A 22543-nucleotide genomic window follows, 5' to 3' on the forward strand; every position below is an offset into this window, starting at 1 on the left:
CGTGAGGGGGATGCCATGAGAGGGATGCCACGAGAGCCAAGCCATGAGGGGATTTGCCACTAAGGGGGTGCCGTGATGGCCATGCCATGAGGGCACTGCTATGAGGGCTATGCTCTGAGGGCCAAGCCATGAGGGGATGCCATGAGAGCGATGCCATGAGGACCAAGCCATGAGGACACTGCCCTGAAGGGGATGCCATGAGGGCCAAGCCATGAGGGGATGCCATGAGGAGATGCCGCGATGGCCATGCTATGAGGGCTACACTCTGAGGGCCAAGCCATGAGGGGATGCCGTGAGGGGATGCCATGAGGGCCAAGCCATGAGCACACTGCCCTGCAGGCGATGCCGTGGGAGCGCTGACGTGAGGGGATGCCGCGAGGGCCAAGTCATGAGGACGCTGCCCTGCAGGCGATGCCGCGGGAGCGCTGCCGTGAGGGGATGCCGTGAGGGGATGCCGTGAGGGGATGCCGCGAGGGCCAAGTCATGAGGACGCTGCCCTGCAGGCGATGCCGCGGGAGCGCTGCCGTGAGGCTGCCCCGCCATGTTGCGGAGCACGGGCGCACATGGCCCCGGCTGCCCCTCCGCTCCCCCAGCCCGGCGCGGGCAGCGCGGGGAGCACCGGCAGCCACAGACCCCGAGCGAGCCGCGGCCCTGAGCGGTTCCAGCGCGGCCGGGTGACTTACTGTGCTCCGGGGGGGATTCGGGAGCGGGAAGGATCCTCCGCCGGGCCGGGAACTACAGCACCCGGCGAGCCCCGCGGCACGGCGCGGAGGAGGGGCGAGGCGTGTCAGCGATGTCGCGACTTGGGCACCTTTGGCACAGAAATTGCTCAGCTCTAGGGCTGTGAGGCGGGTGGGGAAAGGGGAGAGGTGGCAGAAACACCTCCGCGATGAGTAGGTTGGTTTGATTTTATCCGTCAGCCAGTTGCCTCAGGGGCTGAGGGGGATGGCCTGGGAGGGCTGTGCAAAGGTGGATTTTGTCTCTGTATCCCTTGAAATACCACAGAGGAGCAACTCCTTAGTTTGTCCCATATTTGAGCTTTCTGCTCTATGAAACCAAAGAGTACCGGGCAACGTTTGGTCCAGTTTAGCGTTACAATGGTGCTGCAATACTGTTAATAGAACTAGATTTAATCCACAGTTTTCCTCCCTTCAAGAACTTTGTAAAATACCTTAGGCAATAATGTTTAATGGTTTGTTTTTGCATATTTAAGCATGCCCCAGACTCTTGCTCCATAACGGAACAGTCACATAAATAAATGCTCTAAGTAATATTGATGATTGCAGCAGAACTAATATTAATAAAGTCCCATAATGCCACTAATTGAACATTATCAGCAATGATCACTGGTCTTGACAAGATGAAAGTAAAATATTTAATTAATCTGAAAACTACCTGACACCAAACCTGAATGAAAGTTTAAATAAAGGGAGTTTATTAAGCAAGCAGAGGTAGGGAGAGCAAGAACAGTTATTTTCCTGTGGGGCTGTGGATCCTCATGCGTATGAGGAGGGACATTTTGTAGTTATCACGTTACTTTTGTTTATCAGGAGTCAGAGGGAAATGTGCAGCACACACTAAAGTCCTTCTGTGGTGTTTTTTGGGCACCTTTCTTCATGTTTTCCCTTGTAGAGAGTGAGGTGCCTGGCCTAGACAAGGCCATTTGCATCAGCAGAATCTAAATATGTCTGAAATGGTTCAAGTGGAACACTTTCAGTCTTTACTTTAATACCAAAAATTACATAGTGTTCTACTAGTAAATCTGAAATAAGTTAGTGTGAGCATGGCATGAACAGGTAAAAGGACTTCTTAACTGTAACTGTAAAGCTTTCTATTTTAAATGTAATAAATCCAGTGTGACATAAAAGTAAGCCAATTGATGCAAGTCCCTGACCCACCTTTTCTCCAAAGTCAAATATTAAGGCAAATCAGCAGGACATAGTGAAGAATGATGCTGCTTTTAAGGGGTCTTGCAAGCGATTATTAAACAATATTGAAATTGAAATTTTCTAGGACCCAGCAGCAATTAAACAATTATACTTGGGTTTTCATGGAATCACAGGATGGCTTGGGTTGGAAGGGACCTTAAAAGACCATTTAGTGATTTCCACAAGCAGGGATGCCACTCACCAGATCAGGTTTGGAGGTGTTTTAAATTTATTTCATGTCAACCAACTCCCCTAAGTTTGTACTACAGAAACTGCGTGGGAAGAATCTTCCAGCCGCGGGATTGTTCAGTTTTACAGACTGTTTGTACACTCTTATAATTAAAAACTGATTTCGGGGCAGCACTGAGGGGGTCCCCACGGCGGCTGTATTCTGGACAAACTAATTTCGGTGCGTTCCAGCACCGCCAGAAAAACTCCGGCTTTCCAGGCGGGCAAAAGGCGCACTTTATTTATCCGCCTCCCTTCGGATTTCCCCCTTTGTTCCTTTAATTTTCGCGGCCCCGCCGCCAGCCCCCGGAGCACACGTGCGTGTCACCGCCGGGCCGAGGGGGAGGGAGGCAGCGCGGGCGGGCGCCTCTCGCATGGAGCCGGGGCTGAGGGCCCCGCGGTGATGCAGCAGCGGCTCCGGCAGCAGCAGCACCGCCCGGCTGCGGGCAGGGCCCCCTGAGAGCCGCCGCCCGCCCGGAGCACACGCGGGGCTCGGCCCCGCTCCATGGGCACCGATGGCATCGCTCCCGCTCGCATCCGTCGGCGCCGCGCCTCAGCCCGCCATGGCCTCGGACGGGTAAGCAGCGGCCGCGCCGGGGACTGCAGCGGCGCCGGGGAAGGGGGAGCGGGAGTGCGGGGAGACGGGGCCGGCAGTCGCGGCCGCCGCCGAGCCTTTTCCTGCCCTCCGCGGGGCCGCGGGGGCTCGGACCTCCGTACGGGGCGCGAGAGGGGCCGCGAGCGGCGGCGGCGGGGCGGTGTGTCCGTGTGGGGAAGGGGTCTGTGCGAGGCAGCGGTGTGGGCGCGGAGCGCCGGGGACTGATTTAATGCTTTCACCGGGGGACGGGGACACGCTCGGAACGGCTTTGCCGGTAGCGGCGGCGGCGGCCGCGGAGCGCGGGGGGGTCGGCGGGAGCGCCACAACATGGCGGCGGCGGCTGAGGGGACACGAGACCTTCCTCCCCCACGCCGGAACCCGCCGCCGCTCTATGGCCCCTGAGCCGCGCTAGAGCGGCCGTTCGCAGCCACACGCCGCCTCGGCCAATGGCGAGAGGGCTTACAGCGAACGCAGCCAATCGCGAGGGGGCTTACAGCGGGGACGTCAGCGCGCGCCCGGGGCCGCGGTGCACTGTGGGATGCTGGAGGCCTCGCGTCGGGGCAGGAAGGAAAGGGGGGGTGTCATGGCGACGAATATCGAGCAGATCCTTCGGTCCTTTGTGGTCAGCAAATTCCGCGAGATCCAGGAGGAGCAGCAGCAGCAGTACGGCGGGTAACGGGGCGGTGGGGACCAGCGGGGAAGAGCGCGGGTCGGAGAGAGACAGGCCGCGGCCTGAGGGTCGTGTCGGCGGCAACATGGCGGGGCCGAGGGGGTCGCGGCCAGGCGGACGCCCTGAGGGAGACACGGCCCGGGGGGCGAGAGAGGACGGTGGGGAGACGCGCCTACCCGCTCTCTCCCCGTTTCGGTGCTGTCCTCACGTCGGGGCGGGCGCCTGTATGGTTTGTCGAATTTATGGCTAAATTTGCCGAGTCTCTCTCGTAAAACAAGGGAAACCTTGGAAAGAGCAGGGGAAGGCTGGAGGAGAGCGACTTGTGGGTGTTTATTTTGTGGAGGAAGCCCCTACAAGGTCGTACGAGCACTGGGGATGTGGCACATTCCAGAATGTGTTTTTTCCTTCCTTGCTTCTGAGCCTCAGCAGTCGCGGAGCGCCCGGGCTGAAAAAGTGAAAATTAACCCAAAGGCAGACGCTTCTTTCCGAGCACGGCTTCCTTAGGAGGCCGGAATGCTGGTCTGAAGGGCTGGATTTAATAAACGTGCGTGAAGGTCAAAAAATGTTCCAAAAAAGGCTCAGAATCGCTTGTATTAAGTAGATTTTTATTTCTGATTAGTGCAAATGTGGAAGGCCAGCCCAATGGTGACACGATCCCAGCTGAGCAAGCCGGGCCTTCCGAAGCCTCTGGAGCTGCTGGGAGTTGTCAGAGTGATCAAATAGTACAGAAAATAGAGGAAGTGCTCTCCGGAGCCCTCGGGACAGAGCTGCAGTGCAACCCAGGTAATAAAACTCTCTCTGGCAAATCTGTTCTTGGTAAGAAGGTTGTGACTGTGCCTAAAATTGAATCAGTTTTATAGAGATGAAAATGTGCTTCTTGGAACTGCTTCTCTGGCAAGTTGTGTGTCTGTTGTGAATTGGTTAAATATTTTTTTTCTACTGTGATTTTACATTCAGAGATGGACAGAGAAATACATAATTTAAAAATTGAGCTAGTTGTTATACGAAAGTGTTGCTTGGTGTGGGGAAAAGTTGGTTTTTTTCCTTTTCAATGCTAAAACAGGTAAATTGTTTCTGTACCTATATAGGTATATAAATTCTGCTTTATTTTGTATATATCTATTTCAGGGTCACTGAGCAGTTCTTAGCTTAGCAGTTATCATTTTTAGCCGTTCTTAGCAGTTCTTATCAAAGCTGATACTGATAGAAGCAGTTTCTGCTTTGCATTGGTTTTCAAGATTATTTCTAAAAAACACTTATTAGAATTCAGATATGTGATGAACTGTTCTGTCAAAAGATGATTTGCTGTTTTGTAGTGAACTTACTTTTAAAGTGTAGGTACTCACATTGCAGCCTTGCCACGGAATTTTGATGTGTCAATCTCAAAATTTGAATAAATTACTAGATTTTTTTATGCCAAAAACTTACATCTGAGTGTCCCCTCTCATGGGACTGGTCTTTGCTGTCAAATTTCTGACTCTGGAGGGTTGGTGAGGTGATGAAGGCTGTAATTATCTCATTTCTCATTTTTGGGAGTTGAAACAGAGGTGGCTGCAGTGTGCTGAGTGAGTACAGTTCCAGAGGCAGCTCGGATAATCGTTAATTTCAGAGATTCTGTTTGCAGGAGTTAGGGATTGCTTTGTGTTTTATTGCTCAGTGGTTTGTGTACCTTGAGCATTTTCAAGTTTTTAATTTGTGCTGTATGAGTGGCACTTTAGGCTGACATGGGGGGTTTTGGTAGGTTTTTGGACAGTTGGTGGGTTTTTTTGGGTGGTTTTGTGTGTTTGTTTTGTTTGGTTGCGTGATTTTTACTTTTATTTGTTTATGTTTTGTTTTGTTCTTTTGTGGAGGACTGAGGCAAGGTCACACAGTTATAAATAAGTGAGGTCTGTTAACTTGGAAGTTTAAAACTTACTCTGTGGCAAATGTTCCCACTGTCCATATCTAAAAAGGAGTTGGACAAGAGAGATTATCTGATTATCTGAATCTAATTAATTATCTGTTTAGGAAAATTAATTTGATAGAATCACAGAATATTCTGAGTTGGAAGGGACCCCCAGGATCATCCAGTGCCACCCCTGCCCTGCCCAGACCCCCAGCAATGCCAGCCTGGGCATCCCTGGCAGTGCTGTCCAAAGGCTCTTGGAGCTCTGGCAGCCTCAGGCTGTGCCCATTCCCTGGGGAGCCTGGGCAGTGCCAGCACCCTTTGGGGGAACAACCTTTCCTGAGCTGCAGCCTGAGCCTGTGCTGCCCCTCAGGAGGAGCTGCAGCCCCTGGGTAAGCTCTGCCCTCCGGCTCCTCCAGGCTGAACAGACCAGGTGACCTTGTGTTGCTGTGGCAGACCCTTCACCATTTTCTTGTTCCTCCTTTGGACACTCTCTAAGAACTTTAGCACTTTCCTTAACCTTTGGTGCCCAGAATTGCCCCTGGGACTCGAGGTGAGGCTGCCCCAGCTGGCAGTACTGGGCCTGGTGCCTCCCCAGGACAGGGCTGTTCCTCCTGGCCGCCAGGACACTGCTGACTCAGCTCAGATCCACCTGGCCATGGACCAGGACCCCAGGGCCGTTCCCACAGCTGCTCTCCATCCCCACAGCCAGGGTTGCCCATGCCAGATGCTGAATCTGGCACTTCCCTTGTTATCTCCGTGGTTGGTGATTGCCCAGATCTCTGATTTGTCCAGGTCCCTCTGCAGGTCCTCTCTGCCCTTGAGGGAGTTGACAGCTCCTCCCAGTTTAGTGTCCTCAGAAGACAAACTATCCCTTTGAGTCATAACATTGTTAATGTTGATGTTGAAGAGAACTGGGCCAAGAATGGAGTGCTGCAAAACCCCACTAGTGAGTGGTGTCAGCCAGATGTCACCTCAGTCACTGTCACCCTTTGTACCCAACCTGTGGGCTAGTTGCTCACCCACTGAGTAACAGGGCTCTCCAGCTGTGGGCTGGACATTTTGTTCATAAATTTGACTCTGCTTCACTGTTCTCTCTCAATGCATTCACAGCAATGTTGGTGCAAAAACTATTTTTAAGTTGCTTATTCCATAAATATGTGTCTAAGATACTTGTTATGGAATCCTAAGTTATGTTCATTTAACAGTATTGCAGTTACCAACAGCTTTTGCACGATTTTGCCGTGTTTGGAAAATAGTGAGGTTTGGGATCACAGATTCTAATTGGAAGGTCTGTACTGCTGCCCTGGCCTTTATAAATAGATACTGAAGGAAACACGGAAACAGACTCAAATGTACAGCTCATATTTCACAGAAATCCCCGCAAATTGCCTTTAAAGAAGTGCGTTTCTCCTGAAAACGTGGCATTAGGTCTCCAGAAGGGCAAGAACAAAGGTTAACAAAGGTTAAATCCAGGGGGAAATGAGGTACAGAATTAAAAGGTGGTGATGGAAACCTCAGTCTCCCTATTTCCCTTCCCCACAGTCTCTTGTTTGTCCCCACAGTCACCTGAATTTGTTGCTTACCTGTTGCAAGCAAATGCTCCCAATAGGAACATGTAGCTTTGCTGTGGCTCATGGCAGCTGCAGTCCTGTCCCAGCAGCTGTTCCAGCCTGCAGTGCCTTAAAGTGGGTTTGGGACTGGGGACGTAGAGGCTGTTGGCCCAGATTTGTTAGACTCTAGTGAGCAGCTTGGTCAGTGAATACACACAGAATTTCTAACACAGTGGCAACACTGAGCTCATTTGGAGGTTAAATCACAGCAGCGTAGAGTGGCTGGTCAGGTCTTGTAGCATAAGTCCCCACTTAGGTAATTGGTTTGGAAAATGCGAATTCTTGTTTACTTCCCTGTGCAGCTTTGGGGGTTTGAAAGCACATCTCCAGCCTCCTGCTCCCCTGAGTGGCCGTGGAGGGACATCTAACCTCTCTCCCCCTGTGCTCAGGTGAGACCCCATCTGCAGAGCCGCTCCTGCCCTGGGGCTCAGCACAGCAAGGAGCTGGAGCTGCTGGAGAGAGTGCAGAGGAGGCAGCAGGATGAGCAGAGGGATGGAGCAGCTCTGCTGGGAGGAAAGGCTGGCAGAGCTGGGATTGTTCAGGCTGGAGAGGAGAAGCTTTGGGGTGACCTCATTGTGGCCTTTTGGGGCCTGAAGGAGCTGCAGGAAACATGGAGAGAGACAATTTCCAAGGGCTGCAGGGACAGAACAAAGGGGAATCATAAATGGTTTGGGTTGGAAGGGGACCTTGTAGATCATCTCATTCCGCCCCCCCTGACATGGGCAGGGACACCTTCCACTATCCCACATTGCTCCAAGCCCTGTCAAGCCTGGCCATGAACACTTCCAGGGATGGGACAGCTTCCGTGAACAACCTGTGCCAGGGCCTTCCCACCCTCACAGGGGAGAATTTTTTCCTAATATCTCATCTAACCCTACTCTTCCTCATTTTGAACCTGCTCCCCCTTGTAGTGTCACTCCAAGCTCTTGTAAATAGTCTTCCACCATCTTTACTATACTTCCAGGTACTGGAAGGCCACAGTTAAGTCACCTGAAGTCTTTCTAGGCTGAACAATCCCAGCTCTGCCAGCCTTTCCTCCCAGCAGAGCTGCTCCATCCCTCTGCTCATCCTGCTGCCTCCTCTGCACTCTCTCCAGCAGCTCCAGCTCCTTGCTGTGCTGAGCCCCAGGGCTGGAGCAGCTCTGCAGGTGAGCTCTCACCTGAGCACAGGGGCACAATCCCAATCCCTCTCCTGCTGCCCATGCTGGGCTCAGCCCAGGGCACAGGGGGTTCTGGGCTGGGGCAGCTGCAGCTCTCCCAGGGCTGCTCCATCTGCTCATCCCAGCCTGGGTTGATCCCAGGTTGCCCTGACAAAAGTGCAGCACTTGGTCTTGTTAAACCTCGTGAGATACCAGTGAGGCACTTCTTGAGCATGTCCAGCTCCCTCTGGATGGCCCTGTCCTTCAGAGGACCACCCTCAGCTTGGTGTCACCTGCAAACCTGCTGAGGATACACTTGATCCCCTTGTCATTAGTGAAGATACTGACTAGCACTGTTTCATTAAGTAAAGTTACACTGGTCCCACTAGGGAGCTGTGAGGGACACCACTGGTCACTGATGTCCATCAGGACTCTGAGCTTTTGACTACTACCCTCTGGATGTGACCATCCAAACAACTGTTACTGCACCTAACACTGCACTTACCAAATTCTTCATTCCAGTTTGGAGAGAAGGATGTTTTTGGGGCATTGTGTCAAACACTTTACAGAAGTCCAGATAAATTCCATCTGTAGCTCTTCCTTTACCCACTGATGTAGTCGCTCCACCACAGAAGGTCACTGCATTGGTCAGAGAGGATTTTCAATGTGTGAAGCCGTGCTGGTTGTCTCAAATCAGTTCCCTGTCTTCCGTGTGCTGTAGCAGAGCTTCTAGGAGGATCTCTTCCATGATCTTCCCAGCACAGAGGTGAGGCTAACAGGGTGGTAGTTCCCAGAATCGTCCCCTCTTCTCTTCAAGGCACTGGCTTCTCACTGCCAGAGGGCAGGGTTAGATCAGATATAAGGAGGAGATTCTTCCCTGGGAGGGTGGGGAGGCCCTGGCCCAGGGTGCCCAGAGAAGCTGTGGCTGCCCCTGGATCCCTGGAGGTGTCCAAGGCCAGGTTGGACATTGGGGCTTGGAGCAGCCTGGGACAGTGGAAGGTGTCCCTGCCCATGGCTGGGGTGGCACTGGATGGGATTTAAGGTCCTTCCCAACCCAAACAATTCCATAACTCTATAATACTACTTGGAAAGAGCTGTGTTCCCATTGGACCTGTGTTGCTGACCAAGAAGATTTGGGTGATTTTTTGAAAGAAGTGTTGCTTTATTACTTAAAGTGACTCCTGAAAGGAAGGAAAAAGAGCTGGGATGGGAGTGTGTGCTGTTTGTGTGTGGTAGCTTAGGGAATCAGGCATGGTTTGCAAGTTTAACAGTTTTGTACTTTAGTCCAACAGTTTAACAGTTTTGTACTTCACATCTACTCTGAAAGAAGTTTTAAAATACAGTCCTATAAATGTTTACAAGGTAAATGTCATTTTTTCTAGATGTAGACAAAAATACTGTGAAAAGTAATACTCAGTCTACAAAAAGGAGCTCTACTGGTGAAGATGAAATTCCTAGGAAAAAAGCAAAGAAAAACAAGAAGCACAAAAGCAAGAAGAAGAAGAAAAAGAAGAAGAAAAGGAAGAAAGAGAAAAAGCATAAAAAGCAACCAAAGGAATCCAAGTTGAGTGCACGTCCCGGAGAACCTGCAGACGTGCAGCCGGCTCCTCACTTGATGCTGGAGCAATCCAGCTCCCAATTGAATGTACAGCATGGAGTGTTTGCAGAGGCAAACCTGGCTGGCCATGTGCAGCCAGAACTGTGCTCAAAACCAGCTGAGGGGCCTGATAATCAAGCTTTAGGACTTGTTTCTCATTCAGTGACTGATTCTCAGCAATCTGCAGAAAATCTTGGAAGTGGGGAAGGGACTTTGTGTGCAACAAATCCTCCATTTAATTTAGAAAGCATCCAGTCTAATATTCCAGAAAATACTAGTATAGCTCAAACTAGAATTTGCACTAGTGAAGAACAAATTCAACAGTCCCATGAAAATATTTATCCTGTAGCTATTAATGCCAGTGTTGCTGATACTGGAAATTATACTTGGTCCAGTAAATCGGAGATTCAGAAAGATTCAGTAGAAGCACTAAGAGATTCAGAAATTACTCTGAGCTCTCAAGGCATTGGGGAAGTAAAAGCTTTGGATACAGCTCTCCAGCCTGAGGCCATGGAGGTGTTGACTTACTCAGAAGCATCTCTGCAATCTGTGTCTCAGAGTGCATCACAGGGGTTGGAAACAGCTTCAGAATCCATGTCCTTGGCAAGTGGTGTGACAGCAATCCCATCATCTGCAAATTGGGCGCATCCAAGTGCTGTGACTGTAGCTCACACAGCTGTGGCTGGGCAAGAAGTGAAAATTCCAGAAACAACTGAAATATCTCTGCATATGGGAAATGTGAGAAGTGTGGAGAGACCTTTGGAACTGGGGGGTGTGAGCAGAACTTTGGAGTCCACCCTGCAGCCCTCAGTTATATCTGGGAATTTGAGCGTGACGCAGGGCAGCTGCATGGAGGGTTCCAGTGTCTTGAAAGCAGCTGTACCTTTGCAACACCCTTTGACAATATCTGCAGCCACCCCTGTGACCCACGTAGAAACAAAAAGTGCCAAAACACCCCCGGGACCAGAAGCTGTTGCAAAAATGAAGGATATCGAACCAGCTATGGGAAATGTGAAAGCTTTGGAAACAGCCATGGAACCTGTGGGTGTTGTAGTAAAAGATGTCAGAGCAGCTCATGAAAGTCTGCAAGGCAAAAATGTGGAAGGTACCACAGATCCTGCAACAGCACTGGCTGCATCAGGAATGTTCCTACAACACAGAGTCTTGACAGAAACTTGGAGTGTGGACAGAAGCCAGGGATCTGCACTTCCAGCAGGATTGACAGGTGTGAATGTGGTTGCCGAGGCAAAAGGTTTAAGAGCAGCTCCAGAACCCGCAGCGGTTGTACAGACCTTCATTCCCCGAACTGTTCCAGAGGTCCAGATGGCAGAGGGTTTTAGAAGTCCAGAAGCAAAAGATTCAGAAGGTACTCCATTGCTGAGAGAATCGAGACCTGAGGGTGAATCACATGTGAGGGGTTTGGCACCTGCCCTATCTCTGCAGAAGGAAAACACACAAGGTCCCGGAGGAGTCCTGAGGCCGGCAGCTGTGGTGGAAGCAAACACTTTTATGACAGCTTCAATGTCCTTACAAGTGGAAGGTGTGAAAGCTTCAGAAGAAGCTGTGCATTATGGGACTGTTGCAAGTCCAGGACTTGTTGCCTTAGAAAGGACTCCTGAACCTGTGGTTGCACATGAAAGTGTGGAATCAGTTAGAGAGGCCAAGGCATTGGCAGGAGTGATGCCGTGGCAAACCACAGCAGAGAGAGAACCTCACCATGCAAGCCAAACAGAGAGTTCCATCATTGCACAGCCGCAGGTCATGGCACACACAAGAACCTCACAAACCGAGGTGCTGACGGAAAGAAAGGATTCAGAACTCACTCCAGAAGCAGAGATGAACACAGATGCAATCCTGGAACCTGCACAAACTTCAGAAACCAGTTCAAAATCTGTTCAGGAGCAAATAGTAGGTCATTCAGTAGCAGTATTGGAGTCTTTGCCCAGAGTGGAAGAAAACAATATGGCATCGGGGATACTGACAGAATTGACAGATGTGCAAACTCAGGGATCTGCTGTAGAACATGGAATTGCAGCAAGGACCGCCACACAAGGAAATGAGCTCTCAGAAATCAGGAAAGCAAACTATCTGGAGCCAACATCAGAAGGTGGAGGAGTGAGTTGGTTGGAGAGCATGAAAGAGTCTGCAGCAGTAGAGGTGAAAGGTTCTGGAACAGGTAAAGAACTTGAGGTACCCGTGGGTGATGCTTCAGCTGTTCCAGAATACTTGCACCCTGAAAAGCAAGAAGAGCTTCAAGCAGTTCTAGAAGCAAAACCTGCTGCAGAATGGAAGAGTTCAGAAGAGGCTCCAGAAATCTTGGGTGCTTGTGAAATAAAACCTTCTGAAGCAGTTCCAGAACCAGGGGATGTGAAAAGCCTGGAAACAGCATTGAAACATGAAATGACAGCTGAGGTACAATACGTAGAAGGAGTGCAGAGTCAACAGGTGGAGGATATGCTGATTGACAAGGAAGATGCAGAGCAGACTCAAACATCTGAGCCTTTAGTAGCAGAAACAGTTTTTACTTCTTCACAGGCAGCAGAGGAAAAAGATTCAGCAGGGACTCCTGTGGCAGAAGCACAAGGTGTAGAAACAGCTCCTCAGACTGATGTAGAGCTGAAAGATGCAGAAGCAGCTGTGCAGTTGGAGGCAGAGACAAAAGATTTGGAAGCAGCTGCAGTACCTGAGACTGATGCAGAAGCAGGTCCAGAACCTATAGAGGAAGGCCAGTTGGAAGACACTCCAGAGGCTGAGGATGTCAAAGAAGCAACTCCGGAAGAGGACTCAGAGAAAAGAGATTCAGAAACATCTGATGTACAACCTGATGTGGCAGCACGAATGAAGGAGACTCTCATGAGGCTTGAGAATGTTATTGAAAAAAGCAGCCATAGAACCAGTGAGAAAAAACATGATTCAAAGAAACAGAAAAGGAGCCGTTCCAAGTCTCAGTCCAGGTCTAGGAAGCGGAAGAAAAAATCAAGGTCGCGTTCTACTTCCAGGCGTTTGACCTCTAAAAGAGCACGTTCTAGGAGCAGAAACTATTCAGTTTCCAGAAAAAAGCATTCCAAATCTAGGTCCCGATCTGTGGAGAAGAGAGAGAGAAGAGTGTCTTCCCGGCGGTCCAGGCGCAGGCGATCCAGGTCATCTGACCGTTACAGATCTAAATCCAGATCAGCAGAAAAGAGGTTGTCCTCTGGGAGGTCCAGACGCAGACGTTCCAGGTCGTCTGACCACTACAGGTCTAAATCCAGGTCTGCAGAGAAGCGACTGTCCTCCCGAAGGTCCAGACGCAGACGTTCCAGGTCGTCTGACCGCTACAGATCAAAGTCAAGGTCAGCGGAGAAGCGACTGTCCTCCCGAAGGTCCGGGCGCAGACGTTCCAGGTCTTCTGACCGTTACAGGTCTAAGTCACGGTCAGCGGAGAAGCGATTGTCCTCCCGAAGGTCTGGGCGCAGACGTTCCAGGTCGTCTGACCGCTACAGATCGAAGTCACGGTCAGCGGAGAAGCGACTGTCCTCCCGAAGGTCCGGGCGCAGACGTTCCAGGTCTTCCGATCGCTACAGATCCAAGTCCAGGTCAGCGGAGAAGCGATTGTCCTCCCGAAGATCTGGGCGCAGACGTTCCAGATCGTCTGACCGCTATAGGTCCAAGTCACGGTCAGTGGAAAAGAGGTTGTCCTCCTGGAGATCCCGCCGCAGACATTCCCGGTCCTCTGACCGTTCAAAATCTAGATCCAGGTCTTCAGAAAAGGGAGGGGGCAAAGAATACTCCTGGAGGTTCAGACATAGGTCTGGTTCTTCTGATCGTTCAAAATCCAGGTCAAGATCGGTTGAGAAAAGAGGTCGGAAGGCATCTGTACGGAGGTCCAAACGTCAGCGCTCAAAGTCCTCAGATCGTTACAAGTCTCGATCCAGGTCTGTAGAAAAAAGAGATCGAAAGCAATCATCGCGGAAGTCTAAACGCCAGCGCTCCAAGTCTTCTGACCGTTATAAGTCCAGATCCAAATCAGTGGAAAAAAAGAAGGAATCCTCACGAAAATCCAAGCGTCGCCGCTCAAAATCTTCTGAACGTTTCAAGTCTAGGTCTAGGTCTGTTGAAAAAAAGCGCAAGGAGTCTTCAAAAAAATCCAAACGGAAACGTTCCAAGTCCTCTGACAGTATTAAGTCAAGGTCCAAATCTGTAGAAAAAAAAGATAAGTTATCCTCAGCAAAGTCCAGTAGCAAGCATGTGGAGTCTTCTGAACTTCAGGAGTCGGCCAAGGGTCTCGATGAAGTTGTTCCTGAATCTTCTTTTGGAAGTGAAGGTAAATCCTCTAATGGTCCCACATCAGTAGCTTTGTCTGATGAAGGAGTAAATGGCCCAGTGCTGCCACCATCGTTTGGAAGTGGATTTTCCAAAACTTCGGAGAGTCATGAGCAAAGTTCCTCATCTGTTGAAAAAACAGCAGATCTGCAGCATTCTGCTACATCTGAATTTGATACCTCCAAAGCCGCAGATGACCAGGAATTGAGATCCACATCTGTAGAAAAAACACAAGATTCAGAACTGTCGATGACATCAGAAAATGGACCAACTGAAAAAACAGCAGCTCTGGAGTCTTCCCTGCTACCTGAACTTCCATACTCCACATCTGAGTCAAGCTCCTCATCTGTTGAAAAAAGGGGAGATCTAGAAACATCTTCAGTGACAGAATTCCATCTCTCTGCATCTCGTGAAGATGGGTCCAGAACTGCACCTCTCAAAGAAGTAGAAGGTCCAGAGCTTCCTCCAGCACTTAAAAGAGACATGCAGTCGTCTTCTCTGCTGTCCGAAGGTGGCCTCTCCAACTTGTCTGATAGTCATGAATCACGACATGTCCCAGGTGAACACGCAGAGGTTCCACAGGTCCTGCAGGTACCCGAACATGAGTCTTCCCGGCTGGCTGACAGCCCTGGAGCAGTGGAACCTCAGAGGCCTTTCCTGCCGCCTGAAATGATCCGCCCTGTGATCCCAGATGGCTGTGAGTCAAGCCAGGTGCAGGAGCCTTCCCTGGCTTCTGGCTTCATGTCTCCTGATGGACATGGATCACGATCCAGCTTTGCTGCACCAGTAGAAGAGCTTCCATTATCTGCAGGCGAGTCTTTTAAGACACCACATGGAAATGAACAAAGATTTTTATCTGTTGAGAAAGTCAAGGCTCCAGATGTTTCCCTCACACCTGTGTGTGGTTCTGTTGAGGTGTCTGCTGACCTTGTTTCAGTGTCTTCTTTTGAAGTTCATGAATCCAGATCATCTGTTGACAAAGGTTTAGATGGTCCAACACTTCCACAGGTCCTTGAAGTTGACTGCTCCAGATCTTCAGAAATGCATGAGTCAAGATACCTGACTGGTAAAATAGATGGTGCAGGATCTTTGGTGTTGTCTAAAAGTGGGATTCCCATATGCCACGATGGCCACAAAGCAAAGTACAATTCCTTTGAGCAAACAGAGAGTGCAGAACTGTCAGTGGCATCTGAGCTCCGGTGTTCCATCTTTCCTGAAGGCTATAAATTGACATCTTCTGCAGTTGAAAAAGTGGAGATCCAGAAACCTCCTCTCTCACTGGACAGTGGGTTCTCCGTGTCTGCTGATGGTTGTGAATCAGTGGGCACACCTGAAAAACTACAGCCCCCAGTGACTGCTCTGACATCAGAAGGTGGGATTCTGCTGTTGCCTGACAGTCATGAACTGAGACCCATCCCTGCTGAAAAGGTGGAGGTGCTGAATTCATCTGAACTGAAGCACATTGCGTCCCCTGATGGCTACAAGCTGAGATCTGCCTACAGTGAAGAAATACAGGTGCACGAGCCCTCCCTGATGCTGGAAAGCAGGTGTGCTGTTGCCTCCGATGGTCATGAGTTGCCCTCCACCCCTTTTGAAAGAGCTGAGGAGCCTTCTCAAGTGTTGGAAAATGAATACACAGTTGGGCTTGATGGCCCAGAGTTGACATCAACCCCTGCTGAAAAAGCAGAGCTGCGGAAGCTTTATCAGATGTCTGAAGAAAGATGTCTGGAGTCCATCGAGAGCCAGGACCTGCGATCACCCTCTGCTGACAAGTTGCAAGAGCCTGCTCTGGTGTCTGAAAATGAATATGCCGTGTCCTGGGTGGGCCAGGAGTTGAGGTCCAGCTCTCCTGAGAAGGCAGAGATGCAGCAGGAGGCTGTGGTTCCTGACAGTGCTGCATCTTCTGAAGATCACAGATTGCCATCACTGCTGGCTGGAAAACCAGAGGTGCAGGAGTGTTCTCTGCTGGCTGAAAATGAATATGGTGTGTCTCCTGATGGCCAGGAGGTGATGGCCAGCCCTGCTGAGAAGGAGGCACAGGAGCCTTGTCTGACACCTGGCAGTGAATATTCCATCTTCCATCAAGGCCGAATACTGCAGTCAGGCCTCGCTGAAAGCACAGCAGGGCAGGAGCCGGTGCTGGTCCCAGGGAGCCAATATGCTGCATCTCCCGAGGGGCAGGAGCTGCTCTGTGCTTACACTGAAAAATCAAAGGTGCAGGAGTGTTCTTCGCTGGTCGAAAACGAGTACAGGGTATCACCCGAAAGGCATCATTTGAGATCCAGTCCTGCTGAAAAAGAATTGGAGGAACCTTCTGAGGCCTCTGAAAGTGAAAGTTCAATATTCACCGATAGCCCGGAGTTGCAATCTGCCGTTGCTGCAAAAACAGAGGTGCAGGAGTTGTCCTTGTCTGAAGGTGAATGTCCCATGACCCCTGAAGCTCAGGAGCTGCAGTCCAGCCCTGCTGGAAGAGTAGCGGCCAAGGCACCTTCCCTGACATATGAACATGCTCTGTCATCCGAAGAGTATGAGTTGAGATCAGCACATGCTGAGAAACCAGAGGGTGTGGATTCTGCTTTGACAGCTGAACATGACCATCTCTTTTTTGAGAGCCAGGAGGTGAGTTTCACCTCTCTTCAGAAAGAAGATGTGCAGGAGCATTCTCCAACACCTGAAAATGAGCATGGAGCATCCCCTGACAGGCAGGAGTTGAGATTCACCACCGATGGAAAAGTAGATGGTCTTGAACCTTTGACACTGAATGATAGAGCCTCCATGTCCCCTGATGACAGTTACTTGAAATCCATCCCTGTTGAAAAAAGGGATCATGCAATGCCTGCTTTAATGCCTGAAGGTGGGTGCTCCATGTCTCCTGACAACTACAGTGTGAGATCAGGCCCTGGTGAAGAAACGCGGGATCTGGAGCCCTCTTTGAGTTCTGAGCGTAGATACTCCACATCCTCATATCAGGAAGGTCATGAGCTGAAGTCTCCCATGGAGGAAGAGGGTCTGGAGTCCTCTGTGACTTCTGAACATAGACGATCTGTGTCCCCTGAGAGCCATGACCAGAAATCTACTGCAGATGAAGAAATGGATGAGGAGAGGCGTTCCACTTCCCCTGATGAGCATGAGTCAAGATCTAGCACTGGTGAAGAAGCAGAGGATCTGGAGCAGCCTTTGATAACAGAACGCAGGTGCTCTGAGTCGTCTGAGGAGCACGAGTCAAGGTCAACTACTGGAGAAGAAGCAGAGGATGCAGAAGCCTCCTTGGCGGCTGAAAGAAGAGACTCTCTATCTTCTGACGACCGCGAGTCGAGGTCTGCTGCTGGGGAAGATGTAGAGGATGGGGAGCCCTCTTTGACAGCTGAACGCAGACACTCCACATCTTCTGATGACCATGAGTCAAGGTCTACAGCTGATGAAGAAGCAGAGGATTTGGCAGCTGAGCATCGCTCTGTGTCTCCTGATGGACGTGAGTCAAGGTCAACTGTTGGCGAGGAAGCAGAGGACCAGGAGCTCTCTTTGACAGCTGAGCGTAGACACTCCACATCTTCAGATGAGCACGAGTCAAGATCTACTGCTGGTGAAGATGCAGAGGATGTGGAACCTTCCTCGGCTGCTGAACAAAGAGATTCCACCTCGTCAGACGAGCAAGAGTCAAGGTCTACTGCCGGTGAAGAAGCAGAGGATGTGGAACCTCTGACAGCTGAAGACAGACATTCCGCATCCCCCGATGGGGCTGAATCAAGGTCTACCACTGGTGAAGAAGAGGGACAGGATGCAGAGCCTTCCTTGACAGCTGAACAAAGGGAGTCTGCATCGTCAGATGAGCATGAGTCCGAGTCTTCCAGCGGTGAAGAGGAGGGAGAAGACGCAGAGCCCTCTTTGGCAGATGAAGATAAGCAGGATTCCGTGCCTGTTGAGCAGTCAGGGGAACAGGACTCTTCCCTTGTCCCTGAAAGCAGACGTTCTGAGTCTTCTGAACGTGAAAAATCTAGATCCAAATCTGTCGATAAAGCATCTGACAAAGAGTCTCCACAGAGATCTGTAAGCAGACACTCAAAGTCTCCTGCTCGCCCGAAGAGTCGATCCACATCCGTAGAAAAGCCAGCAGACAAGGAGTCCGTGCGGAGGTACAGACGGAGACGCTCCAGGTCCACGGCCCACCAGAGGAGCCAATCCACATCTGTTGAAAAAACAGCAGACAAGGAGTCCTCACGGAGGTCCAGGCGGAGACGCTCCAGGTCCGCCGCTCGCCAGAGGAGTCAGTCCAAGTCTGTGGAGAAAACAGCAGACAAAGAGTCATCACGCAGGTCTAGAAGCCGCCGCTCCAGGTCCTCCCAGCGCAGATCCAAGAGATACGATACGGACTCGCGCTCCAGACGGAATCGCTCCAGGTCGGCGACACGGAGGAGAGCATCCAGATCTCGGTCCAGCTCGTTGTCACGCTCCAGGCACAGGAGGAGGAGCAGGTCAAGGTCGGCGTCACGAAGGCGCCGTTCCTTGTCGAGAGACAGGCGCAAGAGGTCTCAGAGAAACAGGTCACGGTCTACCGACAGGAGAAGGAGAAGATCCGACTCGAGAGACCGCAGGATATCGCTCCGGTTGCGGAGCAGGAGTCGGACCCCCCTTCGGCAGAGGCGCTCGCGCTCCAGGGGAAGGAGACGGAGCTCCAGCAGGTCCCCCATCCGCCTGCGGCGCTCGCGCTCCTCGGGGAGAAGGCGCTACAGCAGATCCCCCGACCGGCGCCGGTCCAGGTCCTCGGAGTTCTCCAGCAGATCACCCAAACGTCTTACAGACCTGGGTAAGCGACTGCTTTATTTTTAGTAGTTCCCTGGTTAGGTGGTAGTGGGTGGATTTGCATAGTCTGATTTTAGCTCTGCAGCATTCATGAGGAATTTCTTGGAAGTCACTGTGTGCATTAGTTTTAGGCAGTGACTTCCAGGAGGAACTTCCATGTTGGAGCAGAATCAGCACTGAGCATGTGAATGGAAGTGTCTTTAGAGCCAGTTTTACCTTGGTTCTAGAGCTTTTCTCAAGAATGTTGCAGTCTTGAGTAGCATTTTCCATGATAACATTTTCCTGAGGACAAAGGTCATTTAGGTGCCAGTTGGAGAGTCCCAAGCTCTGTTGTCAGCTGTTCCCAGGACAGCCTCTTGCCTCTTTCCCATGGTAAGAACTTAAAGAGAATTGTTTCTGAAGAGAGTCCCAGACTCAGCAGCTTGGAAAATAAAATCTCTTTATGAGCTGCATCTTTTCTCTGTGCTTGGAGCAAGAGAGGCTGCGTTGTGTCCCTGGGTAGTGAGTTAGGTAAGGGGAAAAGAAGGTTTGAACTGAGAGATGAGCTCTTGTACAGCGTGTGAGGAAACCTCCTGTGGTGGACTTGGGATTCTGAACCTTCCAGTCCTGCCTCAGAGTTACCATGGAAGCCTTCCAGTTAGGAAGTTAATTGCAAACTGACAGAAGGCTGAATTTATTTTCATTTCCTGTTTCTGTCTTAGGGCTGTCCTTTCTTTCCTTATTAAAGCAGAATACTGTTTCATTAACAGTTTTGCATCTAACTGTATATTAAGCAAAAGCACATTTTACTCAGAGCTTGTTTTCATGTTTGTTGGTTGTAAGTAGCTTTTGGGCTACATTTTGGGAGACTTAACTTCCTCCAGAGTTTGGTGTGCTTTTCAGAGATAGTTATTGAGGAAACTCTGGGATTTATGCTGTGTAGGAAGGACTCAGTACTGCCAAAACTGGAATGTATCAGTGAAGTAAGAGGCATCAGAACTTAAGTGGCTGGAGGATATTGGGTGCTCTAGCTGTGTGTTCTGTGCTCTGGGTTGTTTCACTTGCCTCCTGCACAGAACAGACATTAAGTCTGGAGCAACTCAGTACAATTTGAGTTATTTTCACAGAACATAAAAAATGCACAGTGGGGGTAAAATCTCATTTAGCTTGCCAGAAATACTTCCTTATTATTAAAACAATCTGTAAAAACTAAAACTTCTCTTTCAAAACCATAAATCTTTCTAGACAAAGCCCAGCTACTTGAAATCGCCAAAGCCAACGCAGCCGCCATGTGTGCAAAGTCTGGTGTCCCCTTACCCCCCAGCCTGATGCCTCTGCTGTCCCAGAAGAAGGATGACAAAGCCAACCAGAAGTCCTCCAGAGACACCCTGAAGGAGCTCACTGAGGTGAGGGAGAGCAGCAGCACCAGAGCTGCCAGTAACCACACTGTGGGAGGTTGTGACTGCGTGCTTGTGTCCCCTGGGAGGTGCCTTGTGTTCAGAATCCCAAAATCCCTGAGGCTGGCAAAGCCCTCCCAGCCCATGCAGTCCCAGCTGTGCCCAATGGGCACCTTGTCCCCAGCCCAGAGCACTGAGTGCCACAGCCAGGCCTTCCTGGGACACCTGCAGGGATGGGGACTGCAAACCTCCCTGGGCAGCTCCTGCCAAGGCCTGAGCACCCTTCTGAGCCTTTACTCTCCACATAGTTTTTTTGAAGTCATCAAAACTGATATTTTTAATTCCATTGAAATGTATGAAATCCAATTATTTTGTTTTTTCTTACTTTTAGTTTTGATTCTATTGGAATTTTATACAAATAGGTAGTTCTCCCTGCAGTCTGGTCAGTGAAATCCAAAGCTTTCACTCCTGATTTTTTTTCTGGTGGTGTTAGTTATGGAATCCCAGATGTGAGTTGGAAGAGACTTCAAAGCTCAACCTGTCCCACCTTCTGCTGTGGGCAGGGACACCTTCTAATGGACCAGATTGTTCCAAACCCCATCCAGCCTGGCCTTGGGCACTTTGCTCAGAATGGAGAAAATCTGGAATAGAAAAGTGCCTTTTTTTTTTTTAATTGCGTCATCAGTGTGACAGTTTTGAAATTGTGAAATTGTGTTCATATAAGCAATGACCAAGTGCTGAGAAAGAATCTGCAGTTGTGCCAGGGCTGGGGGAGCAGAAGTACTGGACAGGAGCTGAGATGGTGCAGGTGCTCTGTGCTGACATCCTGGGGGTTTTCTCATGTAACCTGACCAAGATCCAGCTTAGTTCATGCTCATCATGCCCCAAACCTGCCTCTCCTTTCCCTTTCCAGCCTTGGGAGTCTCTTGGATGATGATTTTGTTCTTTTGACTCAAAGCTGGCTGTAGAAGCAGTTCCTGGTGGTGGGAAATCGAAGACATTTTAACCGTAAAATCCTGGCCTCTCTAGAAAGTCTTTTTGTCTTTTGTATTTTTCTTTCTCTTTTTTTTCCCACCGTGGAAGCTCTTCCTAATTTGACTGAGATATCTTATAGCATCTCTGTGTTTTACATTTCATTCTGTGTCACATCAGCTGGGGGTGTCTTGCAAACCTGGCTAACACCACAATGTTCCAGAAGAATGTGAGGTATTTTAGAGTCATGGCCTCTAATGAGGTCCCTGCACTACCAGAGAACTGAGATAGCAACTGATGCCTAAAACACCCTGTATGGAATAGAGACCAAGACAAGTCAGGAGAGTAAAAGCAGACAAATTTATTAAAGGCCTGTATGGTACATTCAGGACAAACAAAACCCCCTCATGAAGCTGCACCTAAAATGGATGTCAGTGCAGATACATGAAGAGGAAAAACTAGAAATTCTTAGGCATCACAGCCAAGGAGTGCCTGGCAAAGCCATGGTGGTGTTGGATAATTTGTGTAGAATATCCAAAGTGCATCTGTTGATACTGTTGCTGAAAGACTTTCTATTTCCTGGTTTAGAAAAGAAAACCACTATTTTTGGTAGAAATATTCTTTGTGTGCTTGAGTTGAAAGTTCAGGTTGACTCAGAGCTGACATTTCCCTCTGTTTTGTTTTATTTTTCAGAAATGCAAGAAGATTGCTCAGAGCACTGATGATGTGATAGTGAACAAGCCTCATGTTTCTGATGAAGAGGAGGAAGAACGTCCTTTCTATAACCATCCTTTCAAGCTGAGTGAACCCAAACCCATTTTCTTCAATTTAAGTGTGAGTGGTACTTAAGTTTTCAATGCTTTAAATCCTGATTCTTTTTAAATAATGCAAGTAATTTTACAGAAATTTATGAGGGGTTGATAATCTTGGTGAAATTGGGAGTATTTATCAATTTAAAGAAACATACCCAATTCCATCAAGATGAAATTTATAATCTAGGTGGAATTGTGAGTGTTTCTTTAAATGCATCTGGGACTCAAATGCTTTGAAGCATGGATTAGAATTTGTTTGGGTTTTGTTAGATTTTGGGGGTTTTTGGGATGGTGGGTGGGGTTTTTTCAGTTTTTCAGTTTTATTTTTGGGTGGGGTTTGTGCCCATGAAAGTCTGTTCTGATTTTGCAGGGTATAAAGCACTAAAAAAGCTTTAATAGGCTTGGTAAAAATAGAAACAACATTTCCTATTTTTGTGTATAAATATGTATAGCTTGTAGTATACACAAAACAAACAGTAATGCACATTTACATAAGGCATAAGGTAGAAATGGATTTACCTTTTATGTTGTATTATTAGAAAAGGCTACAATGAAACTCAAGAAACCTTGGAATTCTTCCAGGCTCTGAGGAGGAATGTTCCATGGTAGTTATGGGCTGCTCTGCCT

At 49.6% G+C, this 22543-nt stretch overlaps 1 protein-coding gene across 3 annotated transcripts in view; it reads left to right on the forward strand.

Moving 5' to 3' along the window:
* The first annotated feature begins 2464 nt into the window (after positions 1 to 2464).
* Positions 2465 to 22543, forward strand: part of SON (SON DNA and RNA binding protein) — a 38122-nt gene continuing 18043 nt past the window's right edge. For 2 of the 3 annotated variants that reach the window (XM_085072966.1, XM_085073142.1), the window contains exons 1-5: positions 3267 to 3423; positions 4041 to 4204; positions 9440 to 18760; positions 19981 to 20141; positions 21798 to 21938. In XM_085072966.1, coding sequence (XP_084929092.1) covers positions 3290 to 3423; positions 4041 to 4204; positions 9440 to 18760; positions 19981 to 20141; positions 21798 to 21938 — 9921 coding nt within the window. In that variant the 5' untranslated portion in view covers positions 3267 to 3289. Of the gene's footprint in view, positions 2734 to 3266; positions 3424 to 4040; positions 4205 to 9439; positions 18761 to 19980; positions 20142 to 21797; positions 21939 to 22543 lie in introns of those variants that run through there. The other variant, XM_085073057.1, reaches the window with a different exon arrangement.

Source organism: Lichenostomus cassidix, chromosome 1, assembly GCF_008360975.1.
Source record: "Lichenostomus cassidix isolate B80296 chromosome 1, HeHo_3.0, whole genome shotgun sequence".
In the NCBI taxonomy this organism is placed as follows: domain Eukaryota; kingdom Metazoa; phylum Chordata; class Aves; order Passeriformes; family Meliphagidae; genus Lichenostomus; species Lichenostomus cassidix.